Source organism: Leuciscus leuciscus (assembly GCF_965113295.1).
Source record: "Leuciscus leuciscus genome assembly, chromosome: 14".
In the NCBI taxonomy this organism is placed as follows: Eukaryota; Metazoa; Chordata; class Actinopteri; order Cypriniformes; family Leuciscidae; genus Leuciscus; species Leuciscus leuciscus.
In genome coordinates this window covers 5,693,474-5,713,453 of record NC_138738.1, presented here as the reverse complement: position 1 = coordinate 5,713,453, position 19,980 = coordinate 5,693,474, and the positions used below count along the sequence as shown (strand labels likewise).

General features: G+C 36.8%; 1 protein-coding gene across 11 annotated transcripts in view; it reads right to left on the bottom strand.

The window, feature by feature from the left end:
- ptprt (protein tyrosine phosphatase receptor type T) overlaps positions 1–19,980 on the bottom strand; it is a 246,281-nt gene that overhangs the window by 25,738 nt on the left and 200,563 nt on the right. For all 11 annotated transcript variants that reach the window (XM_082136321.1, XM_082136320.1, XM_082136323.1 and 8 more), the window contains 3 exons: positions 15,316–15,503; positions 8,242–8,329; positions 1,447–1,523 (listed from right to left, as the gene is read on the bottom strand). In XM_082136321.1, the coding sequence (XP_081992447.1) occupies positions 1,447–1,523; positions 8,242–8,329; positions 15,316–15,503 (353 nt within the window). The remainder of the gene's footprint in view (positions 1–1,446; positions 1,524–8,241; positions 8,330–15,315; positions 15,504–19,980) is intronic.

The following is a 19,980-nucleotide window of genomic DNA, read 5'->3' as shown; positions in this document are numbered from 1 at the left end:
TGTTTGAATCAAATTCAGCACTCAATGAGACATTATAATTTCACCTTTCTGATACCTTGGGTTCATTAGCATTTTAACCACTGTGAAACAAACTGGCAACCAATGTAGCTTTGCTCCTGTCAAGCTTTTAAAGCATCGCTGCAGTTTACGACCGGGTCTGTGGTACGACGGAGAACATAATTGTTTTATTATCAGGAATAAGATTGGGTGGCCTGATTATAGCTGCTGCGGGGCGAGAAGCCTCGCGCTGAAGCATATCTGCACATGTTTACTCTCCATTTTGTAATGATCACAATCATATCGACTGTGTCTTTATGGTGTTTAGATCAAGTTAGTGGATTTAGAGGAGCCAGGGAAGCACTTTCATTTGAGCTGTCGCTAGCTGTGGACATGGAGCGTAGAGTCATTTGCAGCAACTCAGAAGAGCGTTTAAGAGCAGAAATCCCCTGTATCTTCTATTTGTTGTAAGTGAGGCTCTCGGAAGCGTAACACATAAATGATGCATTAATCTATTAAGCCCTTCTTTGACAGCAAAGACTGAAGTTGTTCTGGCATTTTAAGGTGGTTACGCAAGACACATTTTAAAGGTCATTAATATTATATTCAAACTTGAAGATCATTATTTCTTTATCAGCATATACTAAGCTTGTTTGATGTTTAAGTCAACTTATACATATACGAAAAACAAACATATACTGTACCAGAAATCTGGATGTATGAATATACATCACCGTTCAAAAGTTTGGGGTTGGAAAGATTTTGTTATATTTTTGAAAGAAAGTCTCTAATGCTCACATAGTAAAAAACACTAAAAACACAGTAAATAACAGTAATATTGTGAAATATGTTTTACAATTTAAAATAACTTTTCTATTTGAATTTGAATTTTAAAATGTAATTTATTCATGTGATGGTAAAGCTGAATGTTCTGCATCATTACTCCAGTCTTCAGTGTCACATGATCCTTCAGAAATCATTCTAATATGCTGATTTGCTGCTCAAGAAACATTTCTGATTATTATCAATGTTGAAAACAGTTGTGCTGCTTAATATTTTTGTGGAATCCATCATAATTCTTTTAAGGATTCTTTGATAAATAGAAAGGAACAGCATTTAAATGAAATTTGATCAAATTTTGACATTATTTGAAGCTCAGAAAACGAACAGTTATGTCTGGGTGAATGTGATTTCACCAAGTACATTTAATCCATACCAAGTTTTTAATCCTGGAACAACACTACTATCAACCAATCAGATTTGAGGGACAAGTTTACAGTTTATGTCAGGTTTAGGCTTGCAACTATGGTTAGGTGCTCATACATCACCTTTCCCTCTGATTTTAGGTTTAGGGCAAAATTTTCAGACAAAAATTGTTGATCCAGGAATATGTCTTGGCAAAATCATGGTGACCGTCATGTATGCTGAATGCAAATGTGTCATACTCACGTCTATATAGTTGGCGTTTATGTAGTCAGAGTGGGGGTCTCCCTCCAGCAGTTGCAGTCTGACACGAGTGTGATCGTCTGTGGGGTCAAATATTCACAGAAGAGCCGGTCTAAAGTTACACATACACTTTAAAGGGGAGCTACACACACATGAGCGGTCCAGGAACCACATCTCTTGTATTCACAATGTCATTTACCCATGGCAGACGTTTTGTGTGTGAAAAATGACAAACTCTACAAACAAATTTGCTGTTTTTTTTTCCTCCAGGGTCAACAAGGATTGTCAATTTGAGTATACCACTTCAATATAAGGCACAGTATGAGATCTATGCCAGCAATCCATTTCAACAAAAGACAACACGTTTAATGTGATTTACCAATGGGGCCAATGAATTGTGTTTTTTGAAAAGACCTGCAAACCACAGCATCTTCTTTTTTTATATATTTTAAAGCACTAGTTTCTAAGCAACTCAAGTCTGGGTGCCCCAAGTTCAGCATTGCACTCGGAATTGAAAATGAGGATCAGACAATTTTCCCGATGTACAGTTGGTCAATGATGTAATTGATTTAATTAATCCAGCACCGCCAATCTTCATCTTGTCTTTGCTATAAACACTTGACCTGCTCATGTTTAGCACGGGTACCATGCCTTTCCACCCTTGAAAGGTGAAGCTGCATGTCTTGGCAATTACGACGACACTTCGGGAAAAGTGGAAGAGGGTGGAAACGGAAAGAGAGGAGGGGTAAAGGAAAGGTCTGACACTAGCTCCGCAAACCCGTGTGGCGTTCTGCTTTGATCACATGGAGAATGCAAATGCGCTGTTGAGGCATGTCGACTCCAAGCCAGCGGATGTTCTCTGATGGCAGGCAGCTCCACAGAATCCCTCCAGATTTCTCTCCGTCTTTCAGTTTATTTCATTCCAAGGAGAAGCAGGCCTGTGTCTAGAGCTGTAAGCGGGTCGTGAAGGTTGTTTACTTTCAGACAGCCCCTCCTTCCTGTCCAAACCTATTGCGTTTTTTATTCTATCTGCTCAAAATTCACAGGCTTATATTTTTTTAACTTCACACTTTCTTCATTTGCTCCTCCTCTCTCGCTCGCCTCACAAACATCTCAGCTGTCTCTCACCGGTGCTTTGGTCTGCCTGCTGACCTCTCTGCTCCCCGAAAGGGAACATGCGTGAAGGAAGCAGAAAAGAAGGAAATTGAGGGATGCGGAAAGAGAGCGAGATGGGGCTAATTAGACGCCACCGAGTCAGTTGTCATAACAGCGAGCGCTCGGCAGGGTTCTTCTCCGCAGTGAGGGGCCAGACACAAAGCTCTAATTGGGAGAGAATGTCCAGACTACAGACGAGTGCTGTGATGCATGGGTACAGTAGCTCTGAGTCAGCCCTGCTAAACTATCCAGATGTCTGGATGATCACCTAGACGTTACAGTGACGTATGATGATGAGTAGGGTTGCGTCAAAGTTTGAACTTTGTACTCTGTGATTTTTGTACAAACTGGTACTTTTGTTTGTTTAAAAGAACCGCCCCAAAAATGTCAGCAGTCTCTTAATCAGCGCGTCCTCTCTGCTGCTCTTATATATAACCTCAGTGTGTGAGTGCATTATACACCTAAACAGCCTATTAAATCCCCGCTTGGCAGAAAAGAGTGTCAAATGGGCCAAGTGCTGTCGCACACACCTCGTGGCGTGAGAGCGAGGCACTCTAATCCAGTTTAATCCATTTCCATCCGCTCTGGGATAAGACGCTCTGCTCATGAAGTCTACCTGAGAGGGTTTAAGAAAGTAGCAGAAGTGTTTATGCGAACGCTTGAGCTTTGAGAGCTTGGTGTTAGGACAAGTGTCATCCTAATCTGAAAGAGATTCATTTCGGATGGTTCATTTGCACCAGTGGCAACAAAAAGGATATATTTCCCCACATACACAGGACTTATTATTAAAGAAATTAATTTCAATCTGTTATTCGCACCATTTTGAAACCTCAGATTGTAATGAAGTGATCATATTGGTTTATATAACTAGCTAAAGGAAAGAAACAACACAAATTAGATTCATTTAAAATCTCAATTGGTTTCTCCTAGACAATAATGAGATTAAATGGAGCTCAAATAGAGACTCTTGCTGACCTTTTTTCACTTTTGGAATGTTTTACTGAGAGAAAGAACCCATCTCACATATATCATCTCACATATATCTCAAATGCTTCTCAGGTTTTTCTCTAAAGGAAAAGGCAATTACAAGGCAGAGATTTGTTGATAGGCAGATGAAAAGTTGATACTGAGCGATGGAAGAGCAACCTCTATATTGATGATGCCTTAATCGATTAATCGTTTTAATGTAAATAAGGAATGAATCTGACTTGGTGTTTATTCTTGGTTAAGAGCATTAATCGATGACGATAAACAAACAAACAAAACCAAGGGCATAATACACTACACTACACGGCTCATGTGAATGCTAATACTCTTGCTTTGGTCAATACATCAGAGGAGTTTTTTTTTTTTTTTTTTTTTTACCAGAAAGACTTCAAGGGAACATGATGATTCTGGCAGCACTACGTGAAGGGAATAAATGTCAGAATTTTAGGGAGCTCAGAGAGAAGAAATGAGAAGGTGTCTTCATCCAGACACATGGATCCACACATGCAAAGCACTTAAAAGAGCAAGACACGCTCTCTTCTGTGTTTGGACTAATGAAGACGAACAACCTGGACATTTATTATTCAGCAGGTGCCTTACCTTGCATATTTTAACCTCAGATCCACAAAGGAAATTATACTAACTGTTTAAAATGAGTGACAGTTTGTATAATGAGCCAATGTGTGCTGGTTATCCATTGGGGTTTCATCCCTCTTCATGGGATGATTGTGTGATGTTAGTGTTAGCTACATGAATTGCATCATGTGAGAGTTTTTTTCTGTAAAATAACCGAATTTAGCTCATACTATGACATAAATAACCATTTCCGCTGCATTACGAGTACAGCTAACAAATCGGGTAACAGCAAAATGATGCAGCCAAAAATAAAGATGATGTCATCATGTGCTTACCCCTCATGTTGTTCCAAACCTATATGACTTCTGCAGGACACAACAAAAAGATATTTTGAAGAACGCTGTTCCAAACAACATTGGATCCATTGACTTTCACTGTAATAACACTGATACATTTTTCAAAATATCCTTTTTTGAAGTTAGACAGGTTTTGAACGACATGAGGGTAAGTAAATGATGACAGAACATTCATTTTTGGGTGCACTATCTCTTTAACTATTTTTACATGCTGTCTTATAAACAATCATGTTTTTGGCATCCAATACAATAGATTTGTTTAGAAATATACTAAAGAATGGGCCAAATTAGTCCCAAATAGTAAACTTACAAGTATACTTCTAGTATACATTGAGATTAGTATACTTACTCCATAAAGTATATTTAAATATACTTGAACTTGAAGTATACTTATTTTTTGTAAGGAAACTTATCACAGCAGCCAGTGTAATTTATCACAGCAGCCAAGCAGCCATTTCTACAGATAAAGTATTGATTAAAAATCGCTCCATGTAATATTTGCATGTATTTCACTCATGAGAATATTTAAGAAGTTAGCTTAGCAACAGGTTTAGGGCCAGGCTCTATTTGTGTTCCTTTACAAAAATAAGGTTGTCTTGGCAACTAACTGAAATAACTACTAAAATTACTATAACTGAAACTAACATTAAAGTAATATAGAAATATATTATATATATATAAAAAAACTAATAAAAATGACAAAAGCACATAACTTAATTACTCAAACTTATGAAAACTAAAACTAAAATATGAATACATTATATAACACTTTAATACTCAATACTAAATGAACTCTTAATGGAACAGACTTTGCTTCAGGAACATTCCTGTGATGCCTATGCCTATTTTCTTCTGCTTTAAAGATCTAAGCTTTATCTCTGCAGCGAATGTTTATAACTTTTTGAAATTCAACATTAAATTCATGAAATTCTTGTAAAATACTTTATTTTAAAGAGCTGCTATCTTGTTTGATATTTTTAGGTGCTGTTTTAACATTCCATTACCAAGCTCTCTCTGTTTCACTGTCTGTCGTGCATCGTGATGTCATTGTCCTCAGCTTTGGGATCAGACCCTTAGCTATGCTGTGACTCATCCGTTCCTTTACAAACCTGCTGCCAAAGCATTTACTGCAATCTCAGTCCAAACAGAGCTTGCGAAGGTGCTCAACAGCATGCATCTGTCAAACGCCCTGTGCCAAATTATAGTATGCTCACTGTCTGTACATACCTCCCTCCCGACCATAATGGACGAAATGTAATAATGAGGAATCATTTGGAAAAGATACAAAAATCTCAGTGTACACAGGGAAGGAGAAATTGGTTTTGAAGGTGAGCAGGAGTAAATACGAGCCGCCGTTCCAAACCAACCCCCCCCCCCCCCCCCCTTCTCATTCTCTGATATGTAAATGTTTGCCAATAACAGTTTATTTTGGGTGTAGAGTCTCGTGAATTATAGATGACCATATGGGCTTGAATGGCTGACACTGCCTGCTGAAACACTGAAGGGATGAGCGAGACTGGACAGATGTCTCTAATTGAAACGGCTTTCCTCGTCTCCCATAAATTGTCAAAGTTAATCAAGCAATGCACGGCCAATTTTGTTTGTGGGTTAATTTTTTTCTTGGCTCAGTTTGTAAGACATCGCTCCAATTTGGGGTGGTTAAACATGAATTCACATAATGAAATGCTTCACAAAACATCTTCCTCCTTTGGCTGGTTGACTTAAGACTTTTCAGTTACTTAAAAACCCATTTTCCAAGTCCAAATGCAATACAGTTTGATATTAAATGTAGTCACACATTAAAGCTAAAGCATGAAGCTATTATCATATATAGTAGGATGGGAACTATCTGCTTCAGAATATATATAATCATAATTACTATATCATTTTCATATTTTGACCATTTTTTGTGCTACTCTTTTAGTCAGTATGAGGCATGCTTATTTAACTATTAATGGGATGTTTTGTTAAATGCAATATATTATTTCAGGCTAAAGTCACAGTTACAAGCAAACCAACGCCCTAGGCACATGGTGTTAAATAAAGCCATCAACATTTTCACTATTTTTCCACAAAAATGATCCTTTGTACTGATGAACAGCCTGATGGACAGTTTTCATTAGCAACTCGTATAATTAAGCGGGTTTAACTAATAGCAAATTCATCATAATACCCGCTGGCCATCAGCGACTGACAGGTTATTTCATTTAGCCCACTGTTTCATCTCATTTTTAGAGCGCCGTGGCAGTGACAACTAAATGATGTAGAAGAAATATATGTCAACAACTAGATATTACTGAATGCTGCTACATTAACTAAATAATTAGCAAAGTGTACCATGGCAATACCATGTTTTGACATTCGAAAGAATTCTTTGAAATGCTTTTTTTGTAAGAAGTGGTACAATATTGTGTTTTTTGGACATGGTACTACCTTAAAGTGCTGTAAATGTTGTAAATGAATATGCTAACAATTCAGCACCACACTATCTAAAGTGCCATGATATTACTTTCTGACATCCTCACTGTAGCAGTGTACTTTCATAGTACTTTTCTTATTGTAAATATGATATATTAAAAACAGTGATGGGAATAACGGCGTTATAAATAAACGGCGTTACTAACGAGAGAGACCGAGTGTGTCCGAGAACGCGCTCGACAGATACCGAATGTGTCCGAGCATAAATACTTTATTTATAAATAAATTACACATATCAGCATTTGAATAATCTCTGTAGCATATTGGTATCATATGCAATGTTTTAATTAGTTTATATAACATAAACTCCAAAATAACCTGCAGGGAACGTTCAAACATATTTGTTTGACGGTTGTGAGCACGTGCGGCAAACACGACTAGAATTTGGCTAAAATAACCTCTGATGATGACGTTCTCTGTAGGTTATAAAAATAAACCCCCAAAAGATTATATTGTATTATTATTATTTATGTTGATACATTGTTCAGTATTATATTGAAAGCACTTTTTGTTAAACTTACTATTGTGCGGAAGAAAATACTTCAAGTAGGCTATACAGAATGTCTACCAGTTGTAAAGGTGTGTGAGTTTTATCATTTTAATTATATGCACTAGTGTATGTGTATGTATATTTTTATTAGGCTACTATTTATTTATTACATTTCTTAAGAAGCATAATTTATTTTTAGACTTATTTGTTGGCCAGTTGTGGTCTGTGCAATAAATATTAAAAGTTCTAAACCATCTATTGTTTTATTGTTGCACTATAGTAATGATAATATTTTAATATTTAAGTTAATAGGTGTCTCTCACATTGTCCCACAGCAACATTAAAATAGTGTAGATTAGTGTACAATGTTTTATAATAATAAGATGTTCTATTTAGTGTCAATTTCATTAATTTAACATTTCATATTGGGGGTATCCAAGAAATTTCTTATATTTAAACTTTTTTTTTTTTTTTTTTTAAGTAACGCAATAGTTACTTTCCCTGGTAATTAGTTACTTTTGTAATGATGTAATTCAGTTACTAACGCAGTTACTTTTTGTGAGAAGTAACTAGTAACTATAACTAATTACTTTTTTTAAGTAACTTGCCCAACACTGATTAAAAACAGGGCTTCTCACAGAATATAAAAATAAATAGTCATTTGTGTGATCGAGGTGATGAGGTGAAAGAAGCCCAACATTTGACTTTTTAGAATTTTAGAACACTATTTGGAATCCTTGTTGTTTCAGTACTCACAAGCGATGATGTTGCCGTAGCGATTCTTGTTGCGGTTCTCGTCCTTCTTGGCAGTTTCCCATGGGGCCGTTTGTCCCTCAGCCAGACCCTGGAATCAAATCAAAAATACTTTCAAATCCAAATGTTCATCCATTACAGAGACTGTGTATACATACACAAATATAACTAAAAGACATGTTAGAAGTGAAACTTTTCACACTTTGAGATGTTTTTCTGAAATAGCAGGTCAGGTTAGGTGACTATTTTTCCTTGATATCACTGAAAGACTCTTGAGTGTGGAAGAGTCCGGTAATTGTAGACTCATTCTTTTGCCTTGGGGCAAAGACAAGACTCTGAAATTTCAGACAAGAGTGCTGAATGGTGGCCACTTAAAGCTGTAGTCCAATCTTCATCCTGTCCACCACACACACAAGACAAGCCATTTACTGTGACAGATCAAGAGAAACAACCGTGGTCTGTGTCTGCATTAAAGAAAGACTTCATGGACAATGTGATTCAAAACAAGCACATTGTAAAGATGAATTTGAGGGTTGATGCCGCAGTTAACCGAAGGCCTGTGAAATAGCAGAAACAGAGATTCGGACGAAGATAAGAGTTCGTTCGCAGAGCTCATGATGTGTCTCTTTTCTTTGCTTATGTTTTTCACATTTAATTCATGGTAAAACAATATAAAAATTATGAAAATTCACTGGAAGGTTTCCATAATTGATAATGTTATTGACATGAGCTCACATACTGCCAGTCAAAGAACTCATTATAAATTCATTGCCAGTTTGTATAATTAAGCGAGTTTAATAGCAAATTCATAATAATATAACATCCAAGATATTTAATTTGGCCCACTGTTTCATACTGACAACTATATCTTTTAGGAAAATCACATAGTGAATTGTGCTGCTGCATTAATAAAAAAGTAATACTAAATAAATGAAAATGAAAGTATTAAAATAAAAAATATATATAATAGATCAAAATTCAAAGATCACACAAAAAATTTATATTTTTGTATATAACATTCTTATATAAAATGTTATCATTTTTTTAATAACATAGATAAAAATATCTATTTTTGTTCTCTTTTCATAGAGTGGATTTTACAGATTGTTTTGGTTGGGTGAATCAATCTGCATCAGATGGGGTCATGTATGTAGAAGAAATGTTTCTCCCTCCCAAGGCTGTATGATGCATCCCATCTGGAACTAGTGAAGCATCGAAGCCTGAACATAAAGACCGTATCATCTCTGCTGTACTGTTCCTTCACGTGCATTAAACATGATCTGGCACCTGTGAAAATCCAAACCTTACAAAACCTCATTTTTGTTGAACCTCTCTTTCATGTGTGAAATAAACATGATCTGGCAACCCTTCCAATAAATCAGTCACATTCCACTGCAGGGAAACTGGGATCTGGCAACTCTGTCCATGGTCTCTTTATAACCACGGTACATTAAGGGTAACTGAGTCAGTTATAGCCAAACTCTCTGTCTGTCTGTCAGAATGTCATGCTAAAACTGTTTGAGGGCTTCTTAAATGATACATTTTGAGACATCTGGTGAGAATCGCTACACAAAAGGCCTTAAACCTTTGTCTTCTGGTAGTGAGCCAAACTTATTCTTCATTTGTTCTGTACTGGATTTCTCATGCAACCGCCAAAAATGTACTCACTGGAGCCTCTCTCGTCTTGTGATCTTCTGTTTTTGACACTATTAAAGGTGGGATCAGTAGTTTTTGAAAAACACGTTTGAAAACTGTGTCGGGCCGAGTACCAAAACACACTTGTAACCAATCAGCAGTAAGGGGCGTGTCTGCTAATGATGGGGAGGAGAGAGCGCTCAGTGCACACAGCACAGACATTAGATGAACCACTACAGAAAGAGAGAGAAGGCAGATAATATTAAAAAAAAGAAGCTTATGATCAGGCAAGAGGTAGAACTCGTGTTAATATCAGAGAAGCTTGAGAGAACTCAAGGAGCGGAAAGGCCAAACATCGGACGCCGAGTTTGCTTTATTTCTTCTCGATAGGCGAGTAATATTGTTTAGCTTTGTTTCACAGAAATAATATATGCTGGCCATTGCTTGAATATGCTTGTGTGTCATCTTTGCTTGTTTTTTTCATTTGCGATCTTATTGTCATTCGCTTCAGCTATGAAAAAGACACATTCATTTCCACACCATATAAGCCTGGAGCGTCTAAACCTCCTCCACTGTGTGTTTCACGCGTCGGCTCCCAAAGTGTGTCTGAAAAGTAAGATAATATACTCCTAATATATGTTTGTTTCCTTTGGTTACTCATTTAGTGATCAATATAACCCCCTAATCTTGTTATAGTTGTAATATATTCGTTACTATGACTGTCATGCTCGTGCTATCGAGTTGATCATGATTAACTTTGTGTTTTTGGGATGGGTGTTGAGCATTGTTTTCCACGTGAAACGGAGCTGAACCATTGATGCGTTAAAACACGTATTACTACCAAAACACATTCGACATGGATTACCATAGTAACACACTGCTTTCACTGATTGATGACATCATACCCTCGGCTGGCAGGTACAGCAGATTCCGCCATAGTCGTTGCCTGGGTTACGGTCGCGTATGTAAGAGTGGGGCGGAGCTATCGAATTAGGGGCGAGATCCTTTTGGGGTAGTATAGGGGCGTGTTAGTTTTGGTGATTTCAAATATCAACATTGGCCAAAAGTGTTTTTCAAAAACTACTGATCCCACCTTTAATACTTCATAGAAGTGACGAAAAGACAGGGAACAAAAAACAAACAAACCGCCTTTACTATGTGTGTGGGCACACAGACAGCAGACAAACTGTTAGACCTCTTCCAACCCCACATGACAACCATCATCTTCATCTCCAATACCAAACATTTCATAACCCTTCCACACTTTCTACTGTTCATCACTTTGTTATGTTGTTATCTAATGCAATGCCATTCACACATTAAATGTGTCTTAAATGTTGAAATACTTTATGGGACCACTGTAACCTTCTCCATTTTTTAACGTACCATTAACTACTCGCTTTTTCTTCTCTCTCTAACATGAGCACAGATGCAGGATCACACATCTGTCAGGCTGAGATTAATGATGCGATTGTGCTGACATACACACACAGGTGGCCATCATCAGCTTTTACCAACATGATCAGATCTGCATCATTCACTCCCTGTCCATCATATCTCATCCGTACCCTCTCCATCCCTTCTCAACACTCTCTCTCTCTCTCTCTCTCTCTCTCTCTCTATATATATATATATATATATAGACACAGTTAAAACACATAAAACTTTCAGAACAAAATATTTTTTTAAATGACTGATATAGCCACTTGATATATTAATAACTGGGAAAATTATTTTGAACAACAGCCAATAATTTTAACTAATAATATGTTATTAATTAAATTCATTCAATTAATAAAAAAAATTTTATATGAACTTAAATTAAATTAACTTAAAATATTAAATTAAATCAAATGAGTCAGATTGTCTACTGATGAATCATAAAGTCCAGATTCAATGCATTTTATAACACCTATCTGTCATGTGAGTGGATTTTAATTCATTAGCTAAACAGCTCATCGCTCTATTTTAGAGTGAAGGCAAAGTTAAATTATTGAGTAGCAGCAACATTAAAATCTCATTTACAGTAAAAAAACCCCAGCTCTAAATTCACAGTAAAACATGCAATATGGGAAATGCAGTATTTGCCCCTAATGTGCTCTCGCTCATATCAGCCAGTCACAAGCCAGTAAGCAAACACTCCATTCAACTCAGTGTAAATGTATTGAGTTTCTCCTCCTTCACTGCATATAGGAAAAATGACTTATTTCTGAGGCAAGGGTAGAGATGGGCTGATGCAAAAAGCTGCCAACTTCATTTGCAGGAGCCTGAGAGGAACTTGTGAGGCAAATCAGGTTAGAAGAGAGAGGCGATAACAAAAAGGCGTTATAAAAACGTCTGCCTTGATGAATGACCCTTTAAACAAGGAGGCACGAGCTCTGGTGCTATCAGACTGCCTATGACAGGCATGAGCTGCCAGCAATACATCTATCTCACGTTTACCTCTACACTTCGGACGGCCCAAAACAGCCTATATAGGCTAGTCCCATTCCAATTGTGAAATTAGGCTAGACCTATCCTAACTCTTAATAATCAAGTGATCCTGAGAAAGAGAAGAGGTTAGGGCTGACCTCTTTCTAGATCTCCTTGGCTAGATTTCTTTATTTGTGAAAATGTAAATTGGACAAAATATATATACAGATCAGGTGCCGCAATTTTGATATGCATTCTGTTGTCTCCGAATAGTAAATCAGATGTATGACAGACATTTCTTCTTTAAAAATCCAATATCTTTGCCCTTTTAAAGATGCTCTCAATCCAGGTGATTGAAAATTTGGACGCAGAGAGCATTCCCACTTTAATTCAATGATATCTATTGTTGCCAGAGCTATCCATCAAGACTGGGTCTGAATACACAATAATAAGCAAAATATGATTTATACACTTACTCAAATAAATTTCTCTGCTGAATCATGTTTATACACTCTTTTGATAGCCTACCTAAGACTATACCTACATTATTAAGCATGCTCAGAATAACTGATTCCAGACAATAAAATTCTGAATATGTTTACAAGCCAAAATATTCAGAACATGCCAACACTGCTTTCACTAATAATCTAATAAGTATGATCATACTACAATAGTTACTACATGACAACCATTTCTCTCATCTTGGAGGGCAAAAGGATAAAAAATTTCAAATAGTTATTTTTCAAGAAACACAAATTACTCAAATTAAAGGAACATATGGCCCCAAAAATGCAGAATTGTGCATCCTCGCATCCTCGCTTTCACTCATCCTCGCATCTTTATGGTCTGTTTGTCAAAAAAAAAACTACTTCATAGCTTCAGAAGACTTATATAGCTCAATATAATTTTTTTAAGGTGCTTTATTTGATGCTTTAAAGCTCCACTCCCCATTCATTTTAATTGCATGGACAAGAGCGGACAGATATCTCAAGCTTGTGTTTCACAGAAGAAAGAAAGCGCTTAGAATGACACAAGGGTGAGTAAATGATTACAGAATTATAATTTTGAAACTGGAACTCACACAAAGCAGCTAATTCAAAGCCACAACTGGAAGGAAATAGATTTAGAGGAAAAATAAATGACCTTATCCTTCCTCGAGTGCAATTCAAGTTCTAAACAAAATGACAGAGCCACAACAATGCCAATGCACGCTTTCCAATCATAAAACAGTTTACGCTATTGAAACATCTGCAACTTAATAATGGAGAAAATCCACACACAAAATTTTTATTTTCAAATGACAAGGAGACAATCTAACAGATGCAGTTTTTATGTTGGTGACCTTAGTGAATAAGCAAAGGAATTCTGTATTTGTTTTATTAAAGTGAACCGATCATTTGTAGAGACTGCAGACATAAGTTATCCTTCAAACTCGAGGTTGGCGTGCTTTTTTAAAAACTAGAGTATGACATGCTATTGACACAAAGGTCTTTGCATATTCCTACCCATACAAGTTTAGATAGTGAAAGATAATTGGTTTTATTGTCACGGGGATTGATGTTTTGTGAACCACTGTGTGGGCAGATTTTTCCTAGATGAGCTTCGTATCTCACGTGACCTTTTCTGAACAAAATGCCAGTATGTCATAGAGATCCACAGGCCTGCTTCTTTTAATAAGCACAGAGGCACTTTAATTAGTTATTCAAATGTTTTGGAAATAAAACAATATGAAAAAACACACAAGAATCTGGCAAACATGATTTAAAAAACAAAACAAGTATTTTAATAACCCCCTAAATAAAACAGTTTTAAGATTCATTTCACATCAATTTTCTTTGGGTTCACTGTGCATACAGAGGCAAAAACAAATTTCATAGTTGCACGGCTGTTATAATTACCACAGAGAGGCTTGGTCTAACAAATTCAGTGTATTCACTTTTATATTGTTTTTGAACATAATCATGTGTCCACAGTGTGTGTACACAGTCACCCTATGGTGGTAACAATTCATCCACTCCGTTTGTTATTTTCCCCATGAATCTGAAACAGTGTCTCAAAATGAGACGTTCAGGAATGTGCTCCAATGTGATGTCACATCGCACAGGCCCCGCCCACGACTGGCGACAGAATCTGCCCTATTAGCTTAGCTCCTCCCCTGAGTGAGCTCTACACAGTCCGTCATGTTTATCTCCTTGCCAGAGCATTTAACAGCAACATTGCATCCAGATAATACACTTTCATGATGATGAAGAACTGCAATGTCAGGTAATGGAGTGAGAGGTTAACCTCAAAAAAACCTATTTAATTAGTTTTGGCAGAGTATCCGAGGCACAAGCTGTAAAGGCACAGCGCTATTCTGGATAGGGGGCGGGGAGCAGCAGCTCATTTGCATTTAAAGATACATGCACAAAAACAGTATGTTTTGCTTCTACTAAAAAATGGAGATGGTCCTCACTGCAGAACATGAAATCCACGGGGAGGAGTCGGATCTAGATCCAACTCCTCCCACCTTACATATACCTAAACCTACCCATCTCCACCCCCTGATCCCTAAACCTACCCATCTCCACCCCTTAATCCCTAAACCCACCCCTAAACCTACCAATCTCCACCCCTTTATCTGGATCCAACTCCGCCCCCCGGATCTCGTGTTCTGCATTGAGGTGCTACTGAAAAAATGGGCATTTACAACATGATATAATAAATGATCTGTGGGGTATTTTTTTTTTTGCTGAAATTTCACAGACACATTATGGGGACACCTGAGACTTATATTAAATCTTGTAAAAAGGGGCATTTAAAACGTAAGCAAATGATGTTTTGAGAGCTACAGCAGAGAAAGATTTTCAGCAATGTCTCACATAAAGATATTTTATGGCTTCATTCATGCATCATTATAAGACTTAATGCAAATCATTGTCAATATTCTTTAACCTACTCTTGTGTTCAGGGAAGAAAGAAAGCAATATTGAAAGTTTCATTCTCGTTGATGTCCATCACTCAAGCTCAGCACACAGATTTCGTTCTTACCTCGTACTCCTCTTTAAACCCGTAACCCTGCCCACACTTCATCTGGGTGATGTGTTGGAGTAAGTCTGCCACTCTGATGGCCGGTTGGAACTGGCCGGCCTGGTAGGACATCTCGACTGACTCACAGCCTCCATATGGGTATGTCTGGATGGTCATCGAGGGCTGGGACATCTCACTGTGGCTGCCATCTGTGGAGGAACAATTCAAAATCCTTGAGTATCCATCACCAATGTCCGATTGCTGGTTTTATCCCCGAACCATGAGCAAGGCACCGATCCCTGGGTTGCACTTCCCTTTATTTATGGCATAAAGCAATGTACAGGCTCTACCAGCCCTGGTTATTTTATGTAGTGTAAAGTTACCTTAGAGCAGTGTGTTTAATTTACTATTTATCTTGAAAAGGCATAATTCATTTTTACAACCTGTTGGATTTACAATCTCCCACGTATGTTACAATCTATAAATGTAAAAGCCTTAGGCAAACTAACTAGAAAATGTGCAGGTTGAACTGCTATAATTAAAAGTGGATATCTGTTTCAGACCATCTGAAAATCAAATTGGATTATTTAAATTTTTCCTACTGCTACTAATATTATAAATATTTAAATATTATAAATATAATTTTTTTTAAATATAATAAATGTTTTTTTCTGCACATGTATATAATCCCTATACAGAAAAAAAACAAAAACAACATCTGTACCATTTTAAATGTGTATAATAGGCTTGCTGCAGTCGTCTGTGTTATCGGTGTCAAACGGTTTTCGGCTGTACACCAATTACATTACTTGCCAACCACAACACTGGCCCCCACTGCCTTTTTGATTTTTTTTTATAGAAATAAAAAGCATTTAATTCAGTTGGACAACGGACACTACAATTATAAACTAAAAGCGTCTGCTTTGCTCCATTCAGCAGGAGCTGCAGGGTCACAGCACCGTTCAGCAGGAGTCAGATTTCACTTATCACGTGACGAGAGTAAAGAGAGATGACTGACAAGACAATGACAGAGGATTCTGTGTGCAAAAGATCCTGAGCGTTACTGACAAATATCTTATCTTGTAAAATGTGCAGTCAGTACCGCCGCGTGATACCTATGCATGATCATGAATTCGAAAGCGAATGTGAATAGCGAGCACGCATTCAAAAGCGATTGCAATACCCCGCATATTGATAGCAGCTCCCTGATGCCCGCAAATTATAGGCCTATACACAGAGTATGCATGATTGTGAAATAGAATGCAAAAGTGAAAAGCGAGCGCATACCCAGTGTTATCGATAAATACCGGTGTTGTCGCAAGTTGGCCAGAGGGGAACTGGTTTCTCCCAAGGTTTTTTCTCCATTCTGTCACCTGATGGAGTTTGGGTTCCTTGCCTCTGTCGCCTCTGGCTTGCTTAGTTGGGGACACTTAATATTCAACCATATTGATCTGACACTGTTGAATGAGAACTGAACTGAGCTTGACAATGACATCATTTTTTGCAGAATTGCTTTATAGATGAAATTAACTGATTTAATAATTGATGATCTTTACAACGGAACTGAATAAACACTGAACTGACTTCAGCTGAACAACAGCTGAAATGCATTATTTTCCTGTTATCACTGTGAAGCTGCTTTGAAACAATCTGTATTGTATAAAGCGCTATTGAAATAAAGGTGACTTGACTTGATTTAATTTAAAAAAATGTCCTCACAGTGACATCCCTAGTGTATACTTAATTTCATATATAACTTTTAGGAGTATGCTAGCTTATAGATGAGCATAAAGCAAACAGACGTGGACTAAAATACACAAAACATAATTTTGTTTTTATGGGGTTTGATTAACCTAGCCAATCACAGCATACAGATGCCACAAATTCTGTAGAACAAAAAAAAAAAAAAAAACTTTTTCAAAAAGAAAACAAAGAAAAAACAAATATTTGCAATCTAGGATATCATGTTGCTCTCAAAAAGAGCACAGCTTTGTTTACTGTGCACTAATACCTCTCAATCAAGACCAAACCCGTGAAATCTCAGCTAAGACCTAGACTACTGTGAGCTATCTCTGCTTCATTCAATCACAGACTTCAGTGAGCATTTATGGATGACAATATACTGAGATGCAGACAGTCCGTCATTGCAAACTCTTTTATTAGGATAAGACTGGGAAGTAGTTTATTGATGTTAATGAGTTCATTAACTAGAGGAACGGGGGAAGCAACTGATAGAGATTTTTTTCATTTGGCCTCCTTTAACCAGATAAAGCATAATTTAGATGCATAAAGGGATGGAATATCACTCAACAAATTATTAATGTGGCTATTTGCATCTTAATCGCCTTGAAAATTCATTATACACTTAAAGTAATTCTGGGGCTGAAAAATTTATAATCCACACCAAACATCTACGCTTTCGACATGGCAAAATATGAGTAATTTTGCATGACGTGTTAGTGCCATTGCATTTCTAGCGCCAGAAGCAAAAAGTTGAAAGTATTAGCGAAGACGGTGCATTATGAAGAAAACGATTATGCCAGAATCATAGCTTCAGGAGGGTCTTTTTAAAGGGCACAAAAAAATAACCAGCAAAGAGATGCTGAGACTGCTCAATGAAACTGAACAAGTTCACAACCGGCACACACAAAACATCTCTGACTGACTGATCAGTGCACTTTGACGTTTGTTAAGCCTTCAAAACATACTGTACATAGGCAGCTACTGAGTAATGCAGCAAAGAGTTCCAGTTCCCGTTGACTTGACAACGTATGGACAAAAAATACAATGGAAGTCAATTGGAACCAATCTAAAACTGTTTGGTTACCAGCATTCTTCAAAATATCTTCTTTTACATTCCATAGAAGAGAGAAAGTCATACAGGTTTGGAATGAAAGGAGGGTGAGTAAATGATGACATAATTGTCTAACTATCCCTTTAAGTTAGTTATTTAAGTTAGTTATTTACAGAGACCAATAATTTTTCAGATATTCACACTTTTCCAACAATAAATGGTCCAGTGGATCTCTAAAGAACAATGCAATCACACCAAGCCAACAACTAAACCCAACAGCCTCAAGTGAGAAAAGCATAGCATTTTAACCTTGAAAGAAAGACATTACTCAAGTAAGACATTGGTGTATTACTCAGTAGCTGCCTACAGTATGTACAGTATGTTTTGTAGCAAAAAATTAAATAAATGTTCAAATTAATGTCTATAAACACTATTGTGCACAAAACCATGATACTTACACATTCCAAGTCATGAATATTTATTTTGGACTAGGCAAATTCAAATGGGAAAATATGTGCTTATGACTTACAGTAGATGGTAACATACAAACAGTAAAAGAGAAAAAAAGTGTGCGATAGAGAAGTATACACTGGAGACTAAGGTCACTCAATTTACTGCCCCTCCTTCTGCCTTTCTCCTATCAATTTTTTCTTAATTAATTATTCATATGTTTTTGTCTCAGCAGCATGAAGCGAATCCCAAAGTGCCGGCCCAGTGGGTGTATTATGTTGTTAAAACGCGAATATAATATCGAAGAACTCCTGCTCTAGAAACAAAAGGTCAGCTGCACATTGTAGGTGATCTTATATATCAGACAAGTTAACAGTTTATGGAAAAACTGTTAGGTTTTGTAGTTTTGAATCTATAGAATGAAGAGTTCTGACAGTTGATACAGTACAGTACAAATTAAACTAAACCATTAGCATATTCTACTGTGAGGTCATATGGGATTTGTTTAGTCCTACAAACACCTTAAGATGATGGGAACATAAAACCATGTCAAAAAACCCATATTGAAAAACAATATAAATACTAAACAATACTCTTATATACGTCATTCCTTAAAGATAAAGTGCGTAGTTTCTGCACCAAATAATAAATTGATTTTTACATTTTCTGAATTTTTTTTATTCATTAATAATGTTTTACATTGAAAAAAGTCACATCTTTATTTGTGTGAAAATTGTGATAAATGACAAACAGCAGAATGTGACTTATCTGCATGGGTAACCACTATCCATGTGCATGAAAGTACACAAAAGAATATTTCTTTCTATTACATTCCTTTTTCGGACAATAGCGATATTCATACAGGCATAGCGAGATGTGATTCATACAGGCCCAAATTGCATTTGGAGATCTTATATTTACTCTATTTCTCTACAAGATCAAAATTTTGTTCTAATATATTGCACATCTGCACATCTTCTCTTTGTAACACATTGCTCTCTCTGCATTCCTCACAGTTGCAAAACATAGGTTTGAAATGATAAAACAATATAAATACTGTTCAGAATGAATGCAAAAACAAAAAGGTAGCAAGAGATTGTGTGGTTTTGAAACTACTCATGCATTTAATGCACATGCTACGCAACTCAATATTACAATGTGTGTATTGGACTATATTATTAAGCATACTACAGTTCATGTTATATATCAAGTGAAAGAGAGAGAGAAAGATGCATGCCAACTAATCTCCTTAAAGAGGTAATTTTCTCATTTCTGTCCTGTTCCATCCCATAATGGCTTCTTTCATTTGAGCATGAACTCTTTGTGGCCACAGCATAATGTGCATTCAGATGTAAACAGCTAAAATGACATTAAAGCTCAATTATCGGCATGCACAATTACATTATGATAAACTACTATGGTGTTTGCCATTAACAATAATT